Source organism: Rhinoraja longicauda, chromosome 12 (assembly GCF_053455715.1).
Source record: "Rhinoraja longicauda isolate Sanriku21f chromosome 12, sRhiLon1.1, whole genome shotgun sequence".
Taxonomy (NCBI): Eukaryota; Metazoa; Chordata; class Chondrichthyes; order Rajiformes; family Arhynchobatidae; genus Rhinoraja; species Rhinoraja longicauda.
Genome location: NC_135964.1, coordinates 53,517,355 through 53,540,832, shown reverse-complemented (window position 1 = coordinate 53,540,832; position 23,478 = coordinate 53,517,355). Strand labels below are relative to the sequence as shown.

The following is a 23,478-nucleotide window of genomic DNA, read 5'->3' as shown; positions in this document are numbered from 1 at the left end:
GGAGTAACACTGTAGTCGCACTGTACTGATAAAAGAACAAGACTGCATGGAACGAGCTGCTGGAGGAGGCAGTTGAGGTGGGGACTATCGCAACCTTTAAGAAACAAATACATGGACAGGACAGCTTTAGAGGGATATGGGGCAAACGCATGCAGGTGGGAACTAGTGTAGCTGGGACATGTTGGCCAGTGTGGGCAGGTTGGGCTGAAGCCTCACGCTCGATGACTCTATGATTCTAAGACCGTTTGTGCCAAACACAATTATAAAAGTAGCCAAACTTTGGTATCTGCTGAGTTAACTGGTCAACAACCACTGTGTTCTTGTAGTAGACCCTGGGGCTTGTTGTCAGGATATTCATTTGACTTCAACTGCTTGACTGGCTGCTACATATTTTTCTCTTGGTGAGAACATGAGGAAGTTGGGTGGGAACTGTTTTACACAGGCTCCACCTTGTTAAAACTTTATCTCGCACCTGTCTGGTGAGTGTTGACGTGACTGGTAAAAGGTACAGGAAGTAATCACCCTCTCAAAGTTCCTTCTTCACACCTGGCAAATGAGACAGAGAGTGAGGTTACTCCCTGGAGATATATAAGAAAATAGCTGCAGATGCTGGTACAAATCGAAGGTATTTATTCACAAAATGCTGGAGTAACTCAGCAGGTCAGGCAGCATCTCAGGAGAGAAGGAAAGGGTGACATTTTGGGTCGAGACCCTTCTTCAGACTGATGTCAGGGGGGCGGGACAAAGGAAGGATATAGTTGGAGACAGGAAGATAGAGGGAGATTTGGGAAGGGGGAGGGGAAGAGAGGGACAGAGGAACTATCTAAAGTTGGAGAAGTCGATGTTCATACCGCTGGGCTGCAAGCTGCCCAGGCGAAATATGAGGTGTTGTTCCTCCAAATTCCGGTGGGCCTCGCTATGGCACTGGAGGAGGCCCATGACAGAAAGGTCAGACTGGGAATGGGAGGGGGAGTTAAAGTGCTCGGCCACCGGGAGATCAGATTGGCCAACGCGGACCGAGCGCAGGTGTTGAGCGAAGCGATCGCCGAGCCTGCGTTTGGTTTCTCCCTGGAGATATATCAGTGACGTGGTTGACAGAGATTAAGGAAGAGAATCGGTTGTTGCAAAACTCATTACTGATAACAGCCGCTGTCACTTTCAGCTCCTGCTTCTCGTAATCTGATCTTTAATTATCCCTACCTCTGTTTTATGGGTGAAGGGCCGGCAGAGGAACAGAATGATGAAATCTCCCGTCACCAGGCCGACGCGAGGATAGACGGGAATATTTGACACCGGCACTACCTGCTTTCAAAGCGACAAAGTGAACCCTTTCACTCTTGTGGGAGTTCAGGAAACGCAGAACAATCAATGGCAGCAGTTCCATTAGGGATTCGCTTTCTGACTTCATTTACTCGGGATCAATGGTGAGTTGATTTTAATCCTTGTAATTTGAGTTTGTTTAGTTTATTGTCCCGTGTACCGAGGTACAGTGAAAAGCTTTCGTTGCATGCTATCCAGTCAGCGAAAAGACAATGCATGACTACAATTGAGCCGTTTCCCTGATAAGGGAGTGATGTTTGGTGAAGTGAGAAATGTTGCTGTAGGTATAGCGACTTAAGAGTTTGGAGTGACTGTAATGTGTGATTGTAGATTTGATTCTGTGGCTGGCACGTAAACAGTTGCTTGGGTTGGGCGCCATCTTGGAAGCAGCCGTGATTACAATCGAGCTGTGTACAGATACAGGTGATAAAGGGAATAACATGAATAACGTTCAGTGCAAGCTAAAGTCCAGTAAAGTCTGATCAAAGATAGTCCAAGGGCCTCCAATGAGGTAGATGGCAGCTCAGGACTGCTCTCTAGGTTTTGACGGGATGGTTCAATTTGCTGCAGCTCAGTGTTGTATATTTGAAAATTAATCTTTCTTTAAATTCTGTACTAATGGTGCTATTTTGGGTGAAAGTTCTGCAACCATGGTGTGTGCAGTTAAACACAAAATGCTGGAGTAACTCAGCAGGTCAGGCAGCATCTTGGGAGAGAAGGAATGGGTGTTGTTACGGGTAGAGACCCCTCTTCAGACCCGAAACGCCACCCATTCCTTCTCTCCCGAGATGCTGCCTGACCCGTTCAGTTACTCCAGCGTTTAGTGTCTACCTTCGATTTAAACCGGCATCTGCAGTTTTTTTCCCCCTATACGTGTGTGGAGTTAACTTCTTTTTTGGTGGTGTAAGAAAATAACTGCAGATGCTGGTACAAATCGAAGGTATATATTTCGCAAAATGCTGGAGTAACTAAACAGGTTAGACAGCATCTCAGGAGAGAAGGAATGGGTGACGTTTCGGGTCGAGACGTCTTTTTTGGTAGTATTCTGTTTGTGGAAGTTATAATCTTTTGGAGCTTCTCTATTTTTGCTTCAGATGTCATGTTTGTAGTTCCTGTTACCATGGAGTCTTTTATGTGTAATGAAATATTGGTTTTACGTCATATGTCGTGTTTGTAGTTCCTGTTTCAGTGGGGCCAATTATGGGTAATGAAATATTGGTTTTGCTAATCGTCTTGTAGGTAAACATAAACTGTATCCCACCTGGAATGGCGGGACTGTCGTATGTTGAAAGACTGGAGCGACTAGGCTTGTATACACTGGAATTTAGAAGGATGAGAGGGGATCTTATTGAAACATATAAGATTATTAAGGGGTTGGATACGTTAGAGCCAGGAAACATGTTCCCAAATGTTGGGGGAGTCCAGAACAAGGGGCCACAGTTTAAGAATAAGGGGTAGGCCATTTAGAACGGAGATGAGGAAAAACTTTTTCAGAGAGTTGTGAATCTGTGGAATTCTCTGCCTCAGAAGGCAGTGGAGGCCAATTCTCTGAATGCTTTCAAGAGAGAGCTAGATAGAGCTCTTAAGGATAGCAGAGTCAGGGGGTATGGGGAGAAGGCAGGAACGGGGTACTGATTGAGAATGATCAGCCATGATCACATTGAATGGTGGTGCTGGCTTGAAGGGCTGAATGGCCTCCTCCTGCACCTATTGTCTATTGTCTATTGGCTTATTATTGAAACGTGTACAAGGACATAGTGAAATAAAAATGTGTTTGCGTGTGATTTAGTCATACACAGGTACATAAAATGTGTAGGAAGGAACTGCATGCTGTTTCCACTGAAGATGTACACAAAATGCTGGAGTAACCCAGCAGGACAGGCAGCATCTCTGGATAGATGGAATGGGTGACGTTTCGGGTCAAAACCCTTCAGATTGACCCAAAACCCGACCCGAAACGTCACCCATTCCTTCTTTCCAGAGATGCTGCCTGTCCCGCTGAGTTTACTCTGGCGTTTTGTGCCTATCTTCATACATAAGTACAATTAAGTCATACACACGTACAACAGGTAGTGCAGAGAGAAAAATACCAGAGTGCAGAATATCTTTCCACAGCATTGTAGTGTTACAGTTCCAGAGAAAGTGAGGTTAAAAAAAAAATAAGGTGCAAGGTCTGCAATGAGGAAGGTTGGGAGATCGGGGCCACAACCTTAGTTTATGAGAGGACTGTTCAGTACTCTGATAACAGTGAGGAAGATGCTGCTCTTGAATTTGGTGGTACGTCCTTTCAGCTTTTGTATCTTCTGCCTGACGGAAGAGGGGAGGAGGGAACGACCAGCCGTGGAATGGATGAGTTTGTTTTTCCCAAGGCAGTGTAACGTATGGATGGATTCACAGAGCACTGAAACAGGCCCTTCGGTCCAACTTGCCCAGGCTAACCTAGCAGGGCCGTCTTAACGCATGGGCCTGATGGGCACTTGCCCGGGGCTCCACGAGCATAGGGGCCCCATTTTATCGACCATTTACATTTTTATTCCTGTGAGTAGTTGTCGTAGGGGCCCCAGTACACTGCTTTGCCCGGGGCCCATAATGCTGTAAAGACGGCCCTGTGACCTAGACGCCCCACCTGTCCACATTTCTCCCATATCCCTCTCAACCTTTCTTATCCATGTACCTGTCTTTTGAATGTTATAGTACCTGCATCAACTACCTCCTCTGGCAGCTCAGCTCATTCCATACATCCACCATCCTCTGTGCGAAAATGTTTTCCCTCGGGCTCCTATTAAATCTTTCCCCTTTCACCTTAAACCCATGTCCTCTTGATTCTTGATTCCTCTACTCTGGGCAAAAGAGTTGATGGAGAGGAGACTGGTTTGAATGCCAGTAAGAAAGGGCGATAAGTGGAATTGATTTTAATTCATGTAATTCGATGCAGTTTTGGAATGTGCGCAACGCTAGTTTTAAAAATTCACCTGTTTTTAGATTCTGAGCTAATGGCCGTGCTTTGGGTAACACGTCTACAATCGTGGTGTGTGAAGTGGACTTGTTTTCTTGGCTGTATTTTGTTGGATGTTTTCTGTAAATGTCATCCCTTCAGTGTTTCCTCTCTGCCTGCGTCCTTGTCTAAGAGGTTGAACAGGTTCATCTTGATTCTGCATCTGGGTGGCACCTGGAGGCGTAGGAGTTCTATCACCCATGACGCACATTTTACACTGATAAACTATGCCAGCACACTGATCAGCGAGAAGGGACCTGGTACAGTTTATCCGTGTACCTCGTGAGAGTTGTACTCTCAAGTGGAGACGCGAAATTGCATATGCTGGAACATATGCTGAAAAGATACGTCCTTTTAGTCTGAGGCTGTGCCCTCTAATCCTAGATTCTCCCAGTGCTGGAAACATCCTCTCCTCATCCACTCTATCCAGGCCTTTCACTATTCAGTAGGTTTCAATGAGATCTCTCCTCGTCCATCTAAACCCCAGTGAGTACAAGACCAGAGCCATCAAACGCCCCTCGAATGTTAACCCAATCATCTCCAGAATCATCCTCGTAAAACCAGGGTGTGGTACCATTTCTCCAACCTGTCCTGTTGCAGACACTGAACTTTTTAGAAACATAGACATAGAAACATAGAAAATAGGTGCAGGAGGAGGCCATTCGGCCCTTCGAGCCAGCACCGCCATTCATTGTGATCATGGCTGATCATCCACAATCAGTAACCCGTGCCTGCCTTCTCCCCATATCTCTTGATTCCGCTAGCCCCTAGAGCTCTATCTAACTCTCCTTTAAATTCATCCAGTGAATTGGCCTCCACTGCCCTCTGTGGCAGAGAATCCCACAAATTCACAACTCTCTGGGTGAAAAAGTTTCATCTCACCTCAGTTTCTAAATGGCCTCCCCTTTATTAAACTGTGTGGCCCCTGGTTCTGGACTCCCCCAACGTTGGGAAAATGTTTTCCTGCATCTAGCTGGTCCAGTCCTTTCATAATTTTATACGTCTCTATAAGATTCTCTCTCATCCTTCTAAACTCCGGTGACCAAGAGCAACAAGCAATCTGCTGGAGGTACTCAGCGGGTCGGGTCAGGCAGCATTTGTGGAGGGAAATGGACAATTGATGTCTTGGGTCAAGATCATTGATATGATCGGAAAGAGTGTGATGGAAGATAGACAATAGACAATAGACAATAGGTGCAGGAAGAGGCCATTCGGCCCTTTGAGCCAGCACCGCCATTCAATGTGATCATGGCTGATCATTCTCAATCAGTACCCCGTTACTGCCTTCTCCCCATACCCCCTGACTCCGCTATCCTTAAGAGCTCTATCTAGCTCTCTCTTGAATGCATTCAGAGAATTGGCCTCCACTGCCTTCTGAGGCAGAGAAGATAGCTCAACTCTACCCGATGCCCCGTTATACCCTGTTTGCGTTCCCACCCCTATTGATCCATCACCCATAGACCTCTCTCTCCCACTGGGAGACCTCTTCCCTCCACTGTCCATCCTGTCTCCCTTGGTCTGTTGCATAATTCACCGTCCTTTCCTATCAGATTCCAACATCTGCCGCCTTTTGTTGCCTCCAGCTATCACCTGCCAGCCCCAGGACAAAGGGCTTAATTAGGAAAGGGAAAATAGATTATGAGAGAAAACTGGCAGGGAACATAAAAACTGACTGCAAAGGCTTTTATAGATATGTGAAGAGAAAAAGATTAGTTAAGACAAATGTAGGTCCCTTGCAGTCGGAAACAGGTGAATTGATCATAGGGAACAAGGAGATGGCAGACCAATTGAACAACTACTTTGGTTCTGTCTTCACTAAGGAAGACATAAACCGTCTGCCGGAAATAGCAGGGGACCGGGGGTCTAACGAGATGGAGGAACTGAGGGTAATCCAGGTTAGTCGGGAAGTGGTGTTAGGTAAATTAAATGGATTAAAGGCCGATAAATCCCCAGGGCCAGATAGGCTGCATCCCAGAATGCTTAAGGAAGTGGCCCCAGAAATAGTGGATGCATTAGTGATAATTTTTCAAAACTCTTTAGATTCTGGAGTAGTTCCTGAGGACTGGAGGGTAGCTAATGTAACCCCACTTTTTAAAAAGGGAGGGAGAGAGAAAACGGGGAATTATAGACCAGTTAGCCTAACATCGGTAGTGGGGAAAATGCTAGAGTCAGTTATTGAAGATGTGATAGTATCACATTTGGAAAGTGGTGAAATCATCGGACAAAGTCAGCATGGATTTACCAAAGGTAAATCATGTCTGACGAATCTTATAGAATTTTTCGAGGATGTAACTAGTAGAGTGGATAAGGGAGAACCAGTCGATGTGTTATATCTGGACTTTCAGAAGGCCTTCGACAAGGTCCCACATAGGAGATTGGTGTACAAACTTAAAGCACACGGTATTGAGGGTTCAGTGTTGAGGTGGATAGAAAATTGGTTGGCGGACAGGAAGCAAAGAGTAGGAATAAACGGGTCCTTTTCGGAATGGCAGGCAGTGACTAGTGGGGTACCGCAAGGCTCAGTGCTGGGACCCCAGTTATTTACAATATATATTAATGGTTTGGACGAGGGAATTGAATGCGACATCTCTAAGTTTGCGGATGACACGAAGCTGGGTGGCAGTGTTAGCTGCGAGGAGGATGCTAGGAGGCTGCAGAGTGACTTGGATAGATTAGGAGAGTGGGCAAATGCATGCAGATGCAATATAATGTGGATAAATGTGAGGTTATCCACTTTGGCGGCAAGAACAGGAAAGCAGACTATTATCTGAATGGTGGCCGATTAGGAGAAGGGGAGATGCAACGTGACCTGGGTGTCGTGGTGTACCAGTCATTGAAAGTATGCATGCAGGTGCAGTAGGCAGTGAAGAAAGCGAATGGTATGTTGGCATTCATAGCAAGAGGGTTTGAGTATAGGAGCAGGGAGGTTCTGCTGCAGTTGTACAGGGCCTTGGTGAGACCGCACCTGGAGTATTGTGTACAGTTTTGGTCTCCTAATCTGAGGAAAGATATTCTAGCCTTAGAGGGAGTACAGAGAAGGTTCACCAGATTGATCCCTGGGATGGCAGGACTTACATATGAAGAAAGGCTAGATAGACTCGGCTTGTACTCGCTGGAATTTAGAAGACTGAGGGGGGATCTTATAGAAACATATAAAATTCTTAAGGGGTTGGACAGGCTAGATGCGGGAAGATTGTTCCCGATGTTGGGGAAGTCCAGAACCAGGGGTCACAGCTTAAGGATAAGGGGGAAGTCTTTTAGGACCGAGATGAGAAAACATTTCTTCACACAGAGAGTGGTGAGTCTGTGGAATTCTCTGCCACAGAAGGTAGTTGAGGCCAGTTCATTGGCTATATTTAAGAGGGAGTTAGATGTGGCCCTTGTGGCTAAAGGGATCAGGGGGTATGGAGAGAAGGCAGGTACAGGCTACTGAGCTGGATGATCAGCCATGATCATATTGAATGGCGGTGCAGGCTCGAAGGGCCGAATGGCCTACTCCTGCACCTATTTTCTATGTTTCTATGTTTCTATGTGCAGGCATGTGGGAGTTGGTCTGTTCGCATCATGTTCAGCACAGGTATCGTGGGCCAAAGGACCAGTTGCTGTGATTTTGGTTACCTGTATTACTCTATCCCTGTTCCTGCTTTTGTTCATCGCTCTTGTGAAGGGCTTTGGCCTGCGCTATTTCCTTTGTCACTATTGTGTGATGCACAGGTGGAGCTGCCTGCAGGTGTGCACAGGTGCATGCAGGTGTGGCTGCTGCTGCTGCTGCTTGGGGAGGTGGGTGGTCAACCTGCTTCAACAACCAAACAAAAGCATGAGACCAACCCGAAGACTTGTTGTTTTTTTCAGCTACAGAACGTTCACGCTGGTTCTGACCTTCCTGCTGTACACGGCCTACCACTTGTCCCGGAAACCAATCAGCATTGTCAAGGTGAGGACTACGTTTATTATACGGGTGGTCACGGTGGCGCAGCGGGTAGAGCTGCTGCCTCACGGCGCCAGAGACCCGGGTTCCATCCCAACTACGGGCGCTGTCTGTACGGAGTTTGTACATTCTCCCCGTGACCTGCGTGGGTTTTCTCCGGGTGCTCCGGTTTCCTCCCACACTCCAAAGACGTGCAGGTTTGTAGGTTAATTGGCTTGGGTAAATGTAAAAAAATGGTCTCTGGTGGGTATTGGATGGTGTTAGTGTGCGGGGATCGCTGGTCGGCGTGGACCCGGTGGGCTGAAAGGGCCTGTTTCCGCACTGTATCTCTAAACTAAACTGTAGCACTACTAATGGTGTGTCTGCAGTCGTGTCATCCACGTTTAAGGCAGGGGTGGGTGGTGGAACATTGGTGCATGGTGTCATCTACACCTAACGCTGCCTCGGCAAGGCCAGCAGCACAATGAAGCACCAGTCCCACCCCGGTCACTCCCTCTTCTCCCCTTCCCCTTCCGTCAAGAGAAACGTGAAAACTCACACCTCTACATTCAGGGACAGTTTCCTTCCAGCTGTTATCTGGCAACTGACCCATGCTATCACCAACTAGAGAGTGGTCCTGACCTCCTAGGGTTGCCAACTTTCTCACTCCCAAATAAGGGACAAAAGGTGACGTCACCGCCCCGCGCCCCACGTGACCTCACCCAGCCAGCGGCCACGTGCTCCCGCTCCACCAATGGCGGCCGCCCGGGCTGGGAAGCGGGTTGCTACGCAACTTCTGTCAGGCGAACACACTCGGCCCCGCTCCCCGCACACACTCCATTAGCCTTCGCTGTCCGGGCCTACAGCGGCCCACCGGCCTACAGTGTCCGGGCCTACAGTGTTGTCCGGACCTACAGCGCCCCCCGGGCCTAATACGGGCTAAGGGCGGTCCCGTACGGGACAAACCAATTTAGCCCAAAATACGGGATGTCCCGCTAATACGGGACAGTTGGCAACCCCTCTGACTTCTCATCTATCTCATTGGAGACCTTCAAACTATCTTTAATCAGACTTTACTGGATCTTATCTTCCCCTAAACGCCGTACCCTTCAGCCTGTATCTATACACTGGACAGCTTGATTGTAATCATATATAGTCTTTTCGCTGAATGGATAGCATGCAACAAATAGCTTTTCAGTACACGTGACAATAATAAACGAAACTAAACATTGAGCACTAATCACACACGTTTTCTGTGCTGTGTAAGCAAAGCTTGCAATCAACAAGTTGCCGTGATGTTCCCATGGGTCAGTAGTACAGAAGCTTGAATGCGCACACCACCAGACTCAGAAATACCTCCTTCCCTGCTGCTAACAGGCTTCTGAATGTCACCTCCATAAGCGAGGGTACTGTCCGATTCTGAATGTCACCTCCATAAGCGAGGGTAATGTCCGATCCATCCCTACCTCATTGCGGACATTGGACTTTGTCTCTAAAACTGAGAACTACAATGGTGAGAACTAAGTATCTTCGGCACGGTGGCGCAGCGGTAGAATTGCTGCCTTACAGCAAATGCAGCGCCGGAGACTCAGGTTCGATCCTGACTACGGGCGCCTAATTCTGCTCCATGGTACGGAGTTTGTACGTTCTCCCTGTGATCTGCTTGGGTTTTCTCCGAGATCTTCGGTTTCCTCCCACACTCCAAAGACGTACAGGTATGTGGGTTAATTGGCTGCGCAAATGTAAAATAGTTGTCCCTCGTGTGTGTAGGATAGTGCTAAAATGCGGGGATCGCTGGGCGGCGCGGACCCGGTGGGCCGAAGGGCCTGTTTCCACGCTGTATCTCTAAATCTAAACCTTCCCCTTTGCTCTGCCTATTGTACTTGAGTTTGACTTGATTGTATCTGTGTATAACATTATCTGAAGAAGGGTCTTGACTCGAAACGTCACCCATTCCTTCTATCCCGAGATGCTGCCTGACCCACTGAGTTATTCCAGCATTTTGTGCCTACCTATAACATTATCCAATCTGGCCAGACAGTATGCAGAACACAAGCTTTCACTGTACCTCTGTAAACGTAACAATAATAAACATAAACAATTGCAAATGGTACAGCAAAAGTCTTTGGTCTGTGGGTAATGAATCTGGAATGATCTGCCACAGAGATAGATAGATTCTTGATTAGTGTGGGTGCCAGGGGTTATGGGGAGAAGGCAGGAGAATGGGGTTTGGAGGGAGAGATAGATCAGCCATGATTGATTGGTGAAGTAGACTCGATGGGCTGAATGGCCTAGTTCTATTCTTATCACTTATGAAAATGAAAATTACTAGTGCAGAATACAGATCTCCGCATTAGGGTGCAATGGTTCCAGAGAAAATGGTATTGGGGGTAGGGTGTTGAAATGGATAGAGAATTGGTTGGCAGACAGGAAGCAAAGAGTAGGAGTAAACGGGTCCTTTTCAGAATGGCAGGCAGTGGCGAGTGGAGTGCCGCAAGGCTCGTTGCTGGGGCCGCAACTATTCACCATATAAATGATTTGGATGAAGGAATTAGAAGTAACACTAGCAAGTTTGCGGATGACACAAAGCTGGGTGGCAGTGTGAACTGCGAAGAAGATGTTAGGAGGTTGCAGGGTGACCTGGACAGGTTGAGTAAGTGGGCAGATGCGTGGCAGTTGTAGTATAATATAGATAAATGTGAGGTTATCGACTTTGGCGGCAAAAACAAGGAGGCAGATTATTATCTCAATGGTGTCAGGTTAGGTAAGGGGGAAGTGCAGCGAGACCTGGGTGTCCTTGTACACCAGTCACTGAAAGTTGGCGTGCAGGTGCAGCAGGCAGTGAAGAAAGCTAATGGCATGTTGGCCTTCATAACAAGAGGATTTCAGTATAGGAGTAAAGAGGTTCTTCTGCAGTTGTACAGGGCCCTGGTAAGACCAGATCTGGAGTATAGTGTGCAGTTTTGGTCTCCTAATTTGAAGAAGGACATCCTTGTAATTGAGGCAGTGCAGCGTAGGTTCACGAGATTGATCCCTGGGATGGCGGGACTGTCATATGAGGAAAGATTGAATAGACCAGGCTTGTATTCACTGGAGTTTAGAAGGATGAGAGGGGATCTTATAGAGACTTATAAAAGGACTGGACAAGCTGGATGCAGGAAAAATGTTCCCAATGTTGGGCGAGTCCAGAACCAGGGGCCACACAGTCTTAGAATATAGGGGAGGCCATTTAAAACTGAGGTGAGAGGAACTTTTCACCCAGAGAGTTTTGAATTTGTGGGATTCTCTGCCACAGAGGGCAGTGGAGACCAAATCACTGGACGGATTTAAAAGAGAGTTAGATAGAGCTCTAGGGGCTAGTGGAATCAAGGGATACGGGGAGAAGGCAGGCACGGGTTACTGATTGTGGATGATCAGCCATGATCACAATGAATGGCGGTGCTGGCTCGAAGGGCTGAATGGCCTCCTCCTGCACCTATTTTCTATGTTTCTATGTCTATGTTTCTAAAAAGTTCAGTGTCTGCAAGAGGACAGGTTGGAGAAATGGTACCACACCCTGGTTTCACGAGGATGATCCTGGAGATGATTGGGTTAACGTACGAGGAGCGTTTGATGGCTCTGGTCTTGCACTCACTGGGGTTTAGATGGACGAGGAGAGATCTCATTGAAACCTACTGAATAGTGAAAGGCCTGGATAGAGTGGATGAGGAGAGGATGTTTCCAGCACTGGGAGAATCTAGAACCAGAGGGCACAGCCTCAGAATAAAAGGACGTATCTTTAGAAAGGTGATGAGGAGAATTTTCTTTAGCCAGAGGGTGGTGAATCTGTGGAATTCATCGCCACAGACGGCTGTGGAGGCCAAGACAATGGGTATTTTTAAAGCAGAGATTGACAGATTCTTGATTAGTACGGGTGTCAGGGGTTATGGAGAGAAGGCAGGAGAATGGGGTTGAGAGGAACAAATGGCCATGATAGAATGGCGGAGTAGATACGATGGGCCAAATGGCCTAATTCTGCTCCATGGTCTTATGATCACTTATGGAGGGACCGTTCAGAAGTCTGATAACTGGGGAAGAAGCTTTTTCTGAGTCTGATGGTATTATCTCAGAGGGTTATGGGTTTGGAGGGCATTGGAGAATAGTGAGCTGTGCTGAGTTCCAGGCTGTTTAGAGAACAGGGATCGTGATTCCATAAATCAGGTTGTGCACATGGAATGCGTGCAGGCTGGGCTGGTGTGGGAGATCAACACTTAGCAACCAGCACATTGAGTAACAAGGAGCTAATGGAATGTTGGCCTTCATAACAAGAGGAGTTTAGTATAGGAGCAAAGAGGTCCTTCTGCAGTTGTACAGGGCCCTAGTGAGACCGCACCTGGAGTAACTGCGTGCAGTTTTGGTCTCCAAATTTGAGGAAGGATATTCTTGCTATTGAGGGCGTGCAGGGTAGGTTTACGAGGTTAATTCCCGGGATGGCGGGACTATCATATGTAGAAAGAATGGAGCGACTGGGCTTGAATACACTGGAATTTAGAAGGATGAGAGGGGATCTTATTGATACATATAAGATTATTAAGGGATTAGACACGCTAGAGGCAGGAAACATGTCCCCGATGTTGGGGGAGTCCAGAACCAGGGGCCCCTGTTTAAGAATAAGGGGTTGGCCATTTAGAACGGAGACAAGGAAAAATGTTTTCACTCAGAGAGTTGTGAATCTGTGGAATTCTCTGCCTCAGAAGGCAGTGGAGGCCAATTCTCTGGATGCTTTCAAGAGAGAGATAGATAGACCTCTTAAAGATAGTGGAGTCAGGGGGTATGGGGAGAAGGCAGGAACTGGGTACTGATTGAGAATGATCAGCCATGATCACATTGAATGGTGGTGCTGGCTCGAAGGGCCGAATGGCCTTCTCCTGCACCTATTGTCTATTGTCAATTATCACAGCATAATGTGTAGGAAAGAACTGCAGATGCTGGTTTACACCAAAGATAGACACAAATTGCTGGCGTAACTCAGTGGGTCAGGCAGCATCTCTGGAGAGAAGGAATGGGTGACGTTTCGGGCCGAGACCCTTCTTCGGGTCAATCAATGGTGCAAGAATGGTATAAGATTGTTGGCTGAGGTGGAAGATGACAATGAGGCATACACACAATAAAGTTATTCAGGAGGTCAATGGGAGAGCTAAGGTTGGGGAGGGACTTAGAGAGAGGGAAAGCAAGGGCTACTCGAAGTTGGAGAATTCAATATGCAGCCGCCCAAGTGAAATATGAGGTGCTGTTCCTCCAATTTGCATTTGGCCTGACTCTGACAGTGGTGGAGGCCCGGGACATAGACAGGCATCATGTCTGACGTATCGAGGAGTCTGGTGAAAGTCTGGCTTTGTCAAAGATGCACACTTTCCTCCCCTCTCCCAGCAAGTGAATAAATGCCGGCCTTGTTCACAAAGCCAATGCCCTGTGGACCATGAAAAGGAATTACACAAGTTTTTAAAAAAGCCTCTGCCCTGGATTCCTCTTCACCCACTTTCTGCAGCCGCACGTACCACCTCTCCCTTGGGAGCCATCTTACCCAATAGCTAGTTGTTAGTATATTCCTTTTATTTGTCTCTGAATGCCTGCTAAACATGACACGCACACAAGGAAATATTGCAGAGTGGCAAGGCTATGATTCGATAGAGCAGAGGTTTCCAACCTTTTACGTCCCGTTTACCCCTGGGAACTTTTAGGTTTACTAGGTTAATTCCCGGAATGGCGGGACTATCATATGTTGAAAGACTGGAGCGACTAGGCTTGTATACACTGGAATTTAGAAGGATGAGAAGGGATCTTATTGAAACGTATAAGATTATTAAGGGGTTGGACACATTAGAGGCAGGAAACATGTTCCCAATGTTGGGGGAGTCCAGAACCAGGGGCCACAGTTTAAGAATAAGGGGTAGGCCATTTAGAACTGAGATGAGGAAAAACTTTTTCAGTCAGAGAGTTGTGAATCTGTGGAATTCTCTGCCTCAGAAGGCAGTGGAGGCCAATTCTCTGAATGCATTCAAGAGAGAGCTGGATAGAGCTCTTAAGGATAGTGGAGTCAGGGGGTACGGGGAGAAGGCAGGAACGGGGTACTGATTGAGAATGATCAGCCATGATCACATTGAATGGCGGTGCGTACAGGCTCGAAGGGCCGAATGGCCTCCTCCTGCACCTATTGTCTATTGTCTATTGATAGAGCAGGGGTTTCCAACCTTTTTCGTCCCATTTACCCCTGGCAACCTTTCGAAAGTAAATTGACTCCCACCCTGTTTTGTTCAGTAATTTGGGTTGACACTTCTACCATAATAAAGCAACCGACAAAGGGGAAATTTTAAAATACTGTTTTTAACATTATTATTTTGTTCAAATTTAACTCCCTGGGTAGGTGAAATTTAGCCCCTGGGGTTATTTACCCCAGGTTGGGAACTATCATCATATCATATCATATCATATCATATATATACAGCCGGAAACAGGCCTTTTCGGCCCACCAAGTCCGTGCCGCCCAGCGATCCCCGCACATTAACACTATCCTACACCCACTAGGGACAATATTTACATTTACCCAGCCAATTAACCTACATACCTGTACGTCTTTGGAGTGTGGGAGGAAATCGAAGATCTCGGAGAAAACCCACGCAGGTCACGGGGAGAACGTACAAACTCCTTACAGTACAGCACCCGTAGTCAGGATCGAACCTGAGTCTCCGGCGCTGCATTCGCTGTAAAGCAGCAACTCTACCGCTGCACTACCGTGCCGCCATTGCAATAAAGGAATGATACATGTGAGGAAAGATTGTGATTCATATGAGGGCAGATTGCAAAGACTGTGGGCTTGTATTCACTGGAGTTTAGAAGGATGAGAGGGGGATCTTATAGAGACGTATAAAATTATAAAAGGACTGGACAAGCTAGATGCAGGAAAAATGTTCCCAATGTTGGGGGAGTCCAGAACCAGGGGCCACACAGTCTAAGAATAAAGGGGTAGGCCATTTAAAACTGAGGTGAGAAAAAACATTTTCACCCAGAGAGTTGTGAATTTGTGGAATTCTCTGCCACGGAGGGGAGTGGAGGCCGATTCACTGGATGCATTTAAGGGAGAGTTAGATAGAGCTCTAGGGGCTAGTGGAATCAAGGGATATGGGGAGAAGGCAGGCACGGGTTACTGATTGGGGATGATCAGCCATGGTCAGAATGAATGGCGGTGCTGGCTCGAAGGGCCAAATGGCCTCCTCCTGTACCTATTTTCTATGTTTAATAGGTCTGGAAAGACTTGGCAAAAACCTTGTGTCAGTGGCTCATTGTCCTGCTCAATTTTGGTAGCCCTGTTGCAGGAAAGATGCCATGAAGCTGGAGAGAAGGTTTGCAAGGATGTGGCCAGGACTCGGTGCTACTTAGGGCAGCACGGTGGCACAGCAGTAGAGTTGCTGCCTCACAGCGCCAGAAACCCGGGTTCCATCCTGACTACGGGTGCTGTCTGTACGGAGTTTGTACGTTCTCCCCGTGACCTGCGTTTTCTCCGGGATCTCCGGTTTCTTCCCACGCTCCAATGACGTACAGGTTTGCAGGCTAATTGGCTTGCTACAAAATGTAAATTGTCCCTAGTGTTTATAGGATAGTGTTAGTGTGCGGGGATCGCTGGTCGGCGCGGACCTGGTGGGCCGAAGGGCCTGTTTCCGCGCTGTATCTCTAAACTAGGCCAAACTCGAGGTGTAGAGAGGGAGGTTTGACAGGCTTGGACTTTGCTCCTTGGCGCTCTGGTGGCTGAGGGGCGATCTAACAATAGTATAAAATCATGAGGGACATAGATAGGGTAAATGGTGAGTTGCCCAGAGTAGGGCAATCATCAACAATAATTTGTAAAAAACCTTTATTGTCACTACACAAAGTACAGCGAAATTAAAGCAGTCCAGATGATGCAATCACACACAGCAGACAGTATAAAGGATAAATCTTTATCTATAACAAGCTAAACCTAATCTACTGAATTAAACAAACTGACCTCTAATACAATATAGACAAAACAATGACAATACGGTTGAGGCAGTGTACAGTGCAATCAAGGCAGCAAGTTATTGCACAGCAATGAGAGCTAACATATTGCAAGTGCCGTTTAAAAAAAAAAAAAAAAAAAAAGAAAAGAAATAATGTAATTAAATATAAGGTGCGTTCGGTTGTAACATGTAATAAGTTTAGCAAATGTCAACAATATAAGTGCAGTAGAATGTAAACTTGTATTAAATTGAGGCTTATGTTTTCTGACAAGTAACTGACAGTGTTCCGATCAGTTCCGTTCCTTCCCTTCAGTTTTATGTGAGTGTCTGGCAGTGTTCAGCTCACGTATGACACTGGGGTAGAAACTGTTCTTGAGTCTATTAGTCCGTGATGTAATGGACCTGAACCGTCTACCAGAGGGCAGCAGTTGGAGCAGCTGATGACCAGGGTGGGAAGGATCCCTCAGGATGTTGGCTGCTCTGCTGAGGCAGCGGAGGGAGTAAAGTTCCTCTAAAGAGGGCAGTGGGCAACCAATGATTTTCTTTGCAGAGTTGATGACCCTCTGAAGGGCTTTCTTGTTTGCCTCCGAGCTGCTGGTGTACCACATAGAAATACAGTACGTCAGCACACTCTCGATGGTGCAACGGTAGAAAGTCACTAGCAGCTGCTCTTGCAGGTTGTTCTTCCTGAGGATCCTCAGAAAGTAGAGCCGCTGCTGTGCCTTTTTGACTGCCGCTATGGTGTTTGTGGTCCAGGAGAGATCCTCAGCAATATGCGTGCCCAGGAACTTGAAGGCAGGGACCCTTTCCACACAAACCCCGCTGATATGCAGTGGTGTGTAGCCCATATTGTGTCTTCGGAAGTCTATTATGAGTTCTTTTGTCTTGGAAGGATTCAGAGCCAGATTGTTTTCTGCACACCATCCTATCAGTTTTTGGACTTCATCTCTGTAGGCTGTCTCGTCATCTCCTGAGACGAGTCCAACCACAGTCGGGTCATCCGCAAACTTGATGATGGCGTTGGTAGGATGAGTGGGGGTGCAGTCATGGGTGTAAAGGGCGTAGAGAAGAGGGCTCAACACGCATCCTTGTGGGCAGCCGGTGCTGATTGTGAGAGTGGAGGATGTGTGAGGGCCTAATCTGACCATCTGGGGCCGATTGGTCAGGAAGTCCTTAATCCAGTTACAGATAGATTGGGAGAGTCCTAAATCAGTTAGTTTAGAAACCAGTCTGTCCGTGATGACCGTGTTAAATGCTGAACTATAATCTATGAAGAGCATCCTCACGTAACTGCCCTGCCGCTCAAGATGGGTCAGTGCGGTGTGTCGGGCAGTAGTAATGGCGTCCTCTGTAGACCTGTTTGATCTGTAAGCGAATTGGTGTGGGTCGATAGTGGCTGAGAGGCTGGCTTTGATGTGCTGCTGGACCAGCTTCTCAAAGCACTTCATAATGACTGGGGTTAGTGCAACAGGACGGTAGTCGTTGAGATCACGGATGACTGGTTTCTTTGGCAGTGGGATTATTGTTGCGGATTTCAGGCAGGATGGGATGATGGCTTTGGACAGAGACAGGTTGAAGATCTTCGTGAAGACCACTGAGAGCTGGTCTGCACATTCTTTCAACACCCTTCCCGTCACTCCATCCGGGCCTGCAGCCTTCCTTGTGTTGACAGCCCTGAGCACACGCCTCACCTCATGCTCCTGTACCGTGAGCGTGTGGCTGTTGAAGGCAGGTGTAGATGGTGTAACTAACTTTGCCGCTCTCACCTCAAAGCGGGCAAAGAAGCCATTAAGTTCCTCTGCCATCGAGGCGTTTGCATCAGCGATCTTGTAGTTGCTGGTTTTGTAATTTGTGAGGTGCTGGATTCCCTGCCAAAGTCGTCGTGGGTCCTTGTGGGTGAAGTGGTCCTCAATCTCCTTTTTGTGTTTTCCTTTTGCTCTTTTGACGGCTCTCTTAAGGTTGGCTCTAGCCACGCTGTAGAGGGCTTTGTCCTTGGACCTAAAGGCAGCATTACGATCCTTTAAGATAGTTCTGACCTCCTTTGTCATCCAGGGTTTCTGGTTTGAGTGCACCCGGATGCATTTGTCGACAGTGACAATGTCAACACAGTTCTTAATGTAACAGAGTACTGTTGATGTGTACTTCTCCAAATCCTGGTCCTCAAAAATGTCCCAATTAGTCCTTTCAAAGCAATCCTGAAGCTGCGAGGATGCTCCTTCAGGCCACATTTTAACCATTTTGATGGCAGGGGGGCTTTCCTTCTTAAGGGGGTGTATGCTGGGGTTAGAAGTATGGATAGGTGGTCTGATTCTCCCAAGTGAGGTAGTGATGTTGTCCTGTAGCCACTCTTGATGTTTGAATAAGCTTTGTCCAAAGTATTTTTCCCCCTGGTTGCACATTTAATGTGTTGATGAAATTTCGGGAGAACTGCTTTTAAGTCTGCGTGGTTGAAATCACCGGCTATAATATGGACAGCCTCGGGATAAGTCTTCTGTTGAGAGTTTATGGCGTTTAGTAGGTCGCCTTGAGCTGTGCTAGCATTAGCGTCCGGTGGAATGTAAACAGCTGTAACAGTTATAGCGGTAAACTCCCGAGGAAGGTAAAAGGGCCTGCATTTGACCGTTAGGTATTCCAGATCAGGAGAACAATGGCTGTCTACGATGTTGGTATTAGTACACCAGTCGTTGTGTACGTAGATGTAAACCCCACCGCCCTTGGTCTTACCAGAGTCTTTGTTTCTGTCCCAACGGAACGCTGTGCGGTCTGCTAGCTCCATGGCGGCATCGGGTGTGAGCGCGTTTAACCATGTCTCTGTTATTAGTAGGATACAGCAGTCTTTTATGAGGTTGTTCGTGGAAATCTGTAGATGTAATTCGTCCATTTTGTTGATGATGGATTTGGCGTTAGTAAGAAATACGCTGGGAAGAGATGGTTTATGCGGTTGTTTCTTTAGTCTAGCAAGTAGACCCGACCGGCATCCCCGCTTTTGTTTCCTGTATCTCCTCCTCCTCCTCCTCCTTCGACGTTCGCCAAGGTCGAAAACAATCCACGGAGAGCCCGGTGTTCTGGCAATCTCCTCCGGTATGTTGTGTGATTGCAGAAATTCGCTTGTAATTCCTTGGTTGCTTCGTTGTCCTTTATTTAAAATATTTAAAATATCTGGTCGACTATAGCTGTAGCTGTAATTACAGCTGTAACTGTTATTCGCCCAACAGAACTCAACATTAACAAGTTGACAAAACAAACAAAACAAATAGCACCGAGCTGGAGAGCTTAAAGCCGCTGCATCTGAGCGCGCCGCCATCTTGTCATTAGAAGCATGGGGCATGGGTTTAAGCTGAGAGGGGAATGATTACGTTTAGTTTAGAGATACAGCGTGGAAACAGGCCCTTCCGGCCCACTGGGTCCACACCGACCTGCGATCCCCGCACACTAACACTATCCTACACACACTAGGGACAATTTTTACATTTACCAAGCCAATTAACCTACAAACCTGCACGTCTTTGGAGTGTGAGAGGAAACCGAAGATCTCGGAGAAAACCCACGCGGGTCACGGGGAGAACGTACAGACAGAACCCGTAGTCGGTATCGAACCCGGGTCTCCAGCGCTGCATTCGCTGTAAGGCGGCAACTCTACCGCTGCGCCACCGTGACCACTCTTTAATGACTGGATGGGAAACTGAGGGGAATTTTTTCACACAGAAGGTGGTGTGTATATGGAGCAAGCTACCAGAGAAGGCAGTTGGGGTGGTACCATAACAACACTTAAAAGACATTTGTCGGGTACATGGTTAGGAAAGATTTAGAGGGATATGGGTCTAATGCAGGCAGATGAGATGTGCTCAGATGGGCACTTGGTTGGCATTGACGAGATGGGCCGAAGGGCCTGTTTCCGTGCTGTGTGACTCTGACTCCATCATTGGTGAGGAGTCCCGCCGTCAACGGTCAAAGAAGAAATTAAAGATAGAATCAAACTTACAGAGAAAGGACATTATTTCACAGACACGGATGAGGTCGGAGAGTGTGCAAGGAGGAAACAAAAACAGGAAATAATAACGAAAAGATGAATCAGGAGGAAAAACTGGATTATGTGGCAAAGCCAGCGAGAAATGTGAAAAACAAATGTGAAGAGTCTTCTGTAGATTATTTAAAAGGTTACATGAAAAGATATAAACAACAAAATATATGTTAAAAAGCTCAGTGAGCATTTGTTCCATGGAAAGGAAGACTTTAGACTGTAGACTTTTAGACATAGAAACATAGAAAATAGGTGCAGGAGTAGGCCATTCGGCCCTTCGAGCCAGCACTGCTATTCAATATGATCACGGCTGATCATCCACAATCAGTACCCCATTCCTGCTTTCTCCCCATATCCCTTGATTCCGTTAGCCCTAAGAGCTAAATCTAACTCTCTCTTGAAAACATCCAGTGAATCGGCCTCCACTGCCTTCTGTGGCAGAGAATTCCACAGATTCACAACTCTCTGGGTGAAAAAGTTTTTCCTCATCTCAGTCCTAAATGGCCTACCCCTTATTCTTAAACTGTGTCACCCCTGGTTCTGGACTACCCCAACATCGGGAACTCTCATCCTTCTAAATTCCAGTGAACATAAGCCCAGTCGATCCATTCTTTCATCACATGTCAGTCCCACCAACCCGGGGATTCACCTGGTGAACCTACGCTGCACTCCCTCAATAGTAAGAATGTCCTTCCTCAAATTAGGAGACCAAAACTGCTCACAATAAACCTGCATGTCTTTGGAGTGTGGGGGGGAAACTGGAACACCTGGAGAAACCCCACGCAGGTCACAGGGAGAACGTATAAACTCCGGACAGACAGCGCCCATAGGCACGATGAAACGCGGGTCTCTGGCGCTCGGAGGCAGCAACTCTACCGCTGCGCCACTCCGCTGTCCCGAAAGCCTGGTGAATAATAATGTTGAGCTATGGTAGACGACGAAGTGGTCGGCAATTTTGCCTTGCTCTTCACATAGCGGGTACAAAAATCACTATTAAGTACTGTGTGCAGTTTTGGTCTCCAAATTTGAGGAAGGATATTCTTGCTATTGAGGGCGTGCAGCGTAGGTTTACTAGGTTAATTCCCGGAATGGCGGGACTGTCATATGTTGAAAGACTGGAGCGGCTGGGCTTGTATACACTGGAATTTAGAAGGATGAGAGGGGATCTTATTGAAACGTATAAGATTATTAAGGGGTTGGACACGTTAGAGGCAGGAAACATGTTCCCAATGATGGGGGAGTCCAGAACAAGGGGCCACAGTTTAAGAATAAGGGGCCATTTAGAACGGAGATGAGGAAAAACTTTTTCAGTCAGAGAGTTGTAAATCTGTGGAATTCTCTGCCTCAGAAGGCAGTAGAGGCCAATTCTCTGAATGCATTCAAGAGAGAGCTAGATAGAGCTCGTAAGGATAGCGGAGTCATGGGGTATGGGGAGAAGGTAGGAACGGGGTACTGATTGAGAATGATCAGCCATGATCACATTGTGTAAGGAAATAACTGCAGATGCTGGTACAAATCGAAGGTATTTATTCACAAAATGCTGGAGTAACTCAGCAGGTCAGGCAGCATCTCAGGAGAGAAGGAATGGGTGACGTTTTGGGTCGAGACCCTTCTTCAGTCTGAAGAAGGGTCTTGACCTGAAGCATCATCCATTCCTGCACCTATTGTCTATTGTCTAGCGGAATCAAGGGATATGGGGAGTAGGCAGGCACGGGTCACTGATTGTGGATGATCAGCCAAGATCACAATGAATGGCGGTGCTGGCTCGAAGGACCAAATGGCCTCTTCCTGCACCTATTTTCTACGTTTCTACGTCTATGTCTAAAGATTTCTCATCTTTCTGTTTCATTCCTTTGACTAGAGACCACAACCAGAGAGCAGTGCTGAACTACGATCTGCCTCTTTGGTGACCCTCGGACTATCCTTGATCGGACTTTGCTGGCTTTACCTTGCACTAAACATTATTCCCCAATCATGTATCTACACACTGTACACGGCTCGATTGTAGCCATGTATTGTCTTTCCGCTGACTGGTTAGCACGCAACAAACGTTTTTCACTGCACTTCGGTACACGTGACAATGAACTAAACTGAACGGACCTTTCAAGGTCAGAAGAGATAAGAGTAGAATTAGGCCAATTGTCCTATCAAGTCTACTCCGCCATTCAATCATGGCTGATCTATCTCTCCCTCCTAACCCCATTCTCCTGCCTTCTCCCCATAACCTCTGACTCCTGTACTGATCAAAGATCTATCTATTCACAAAATGCTGGAGTAACTCAGCAGGTCAGGCAGCATATTCCTTCTCTCCTGAGTTGCTGCCTGACCTGCTGAGTTACTCCAGCATTTTGTGAATAAAAACCTTCGATTTGTACCAGCATCTGCAGTTATTTTCTTACACTACTTAAGATCTATCTATCCCTGCCTTAAAAATATCCATTGACGGCCTCCACGGCCTTCTGTGGCATAGAACTCCACAGATTCACCACCCTCTGTCTACAGGGACACTAATGGAAACATCCTCTCCACATCCACTCTATCCAGGCCTTTCACTATCCTGTACGTTTCAATGAGGTCCCCCCTCATCCTTCTAAACTCCAGTGAGTACAGGCCCAGTGCCGACAAACGCTCATCGTACGTTAACCCACTCATTCCTGGGATCGTTCTTGTAAACCTCCTCTGGATCCTCTCCAGAGCCAGCATATCCTTCCTCAGATACGAGGCCCCAAACTGCTCACAATGTTCCAAATGTGGCCTTACCAGTGCCACATAGAGGCTCAACATCACATCCTTTTTTTGTGCACAAGCCCTCTTGAAATAAATGCTAGCATTGACTTTCTATGCTCGGTGGATAGAACATCAGTTAATGTTGAAAGACTGGAGCAGCTAGGCTTGTATACACTGGAATTTAGAAGGATGAGAGGAGATCTTATCGAAACGTATAAGATTATTAAGGGGTTGGACACGTTAGAGGCAGGAAACATGTTCCCAATGTTGGGGGAGTCCAGAACAAGGGGCCACAGTTTAAGAATAAGGGGTAGGCCATTTAGAACTGAGATGAGGAAAAACTTTTTCAGTCAGAGAGTTGTAAATCTGTGGAATTCTCTGCCTCAGAAGGCAGTGGAGGCCAATTCTCTGAATGCATTCAAGAGAGAGCTAGATAGAGCTCTTAAGGATAGCGGAGTCAGGGGGTATGGGGAGAAGGCAGGAACGGGGTACTGAT

The 23,478-nt window shown here is 47.1% G+C and overlaps 1 protein-coding gene across 1 annotated transcript in view; it reads left to right on the top strand.

The window, feature by feature from the left end:
* Positions 1 to 1,368: 1,368 nt before the first annotated feature.
* Positions 1,369 to 23,478, top strand: part of LOC144599026 (glucose-6-phosphate exchanger SLC37A1-like) — a 73,591-nt gene continuing 51,481 nt past the window's right edge. The window contains exons 1-2 of the mRNA XM_078409760.1: positions 1,369 to 1,424; positions 8,168 to 8,249. Coding sequence (XP_078265886.1) covers positions 1,369 to 1,424; positions 8,168 to 8,249 — 138 coding nt within the window. The remainder of the gene's footprint in view (positions 1,425 to 8,167; positions 8,250 to 23,478) is intronic.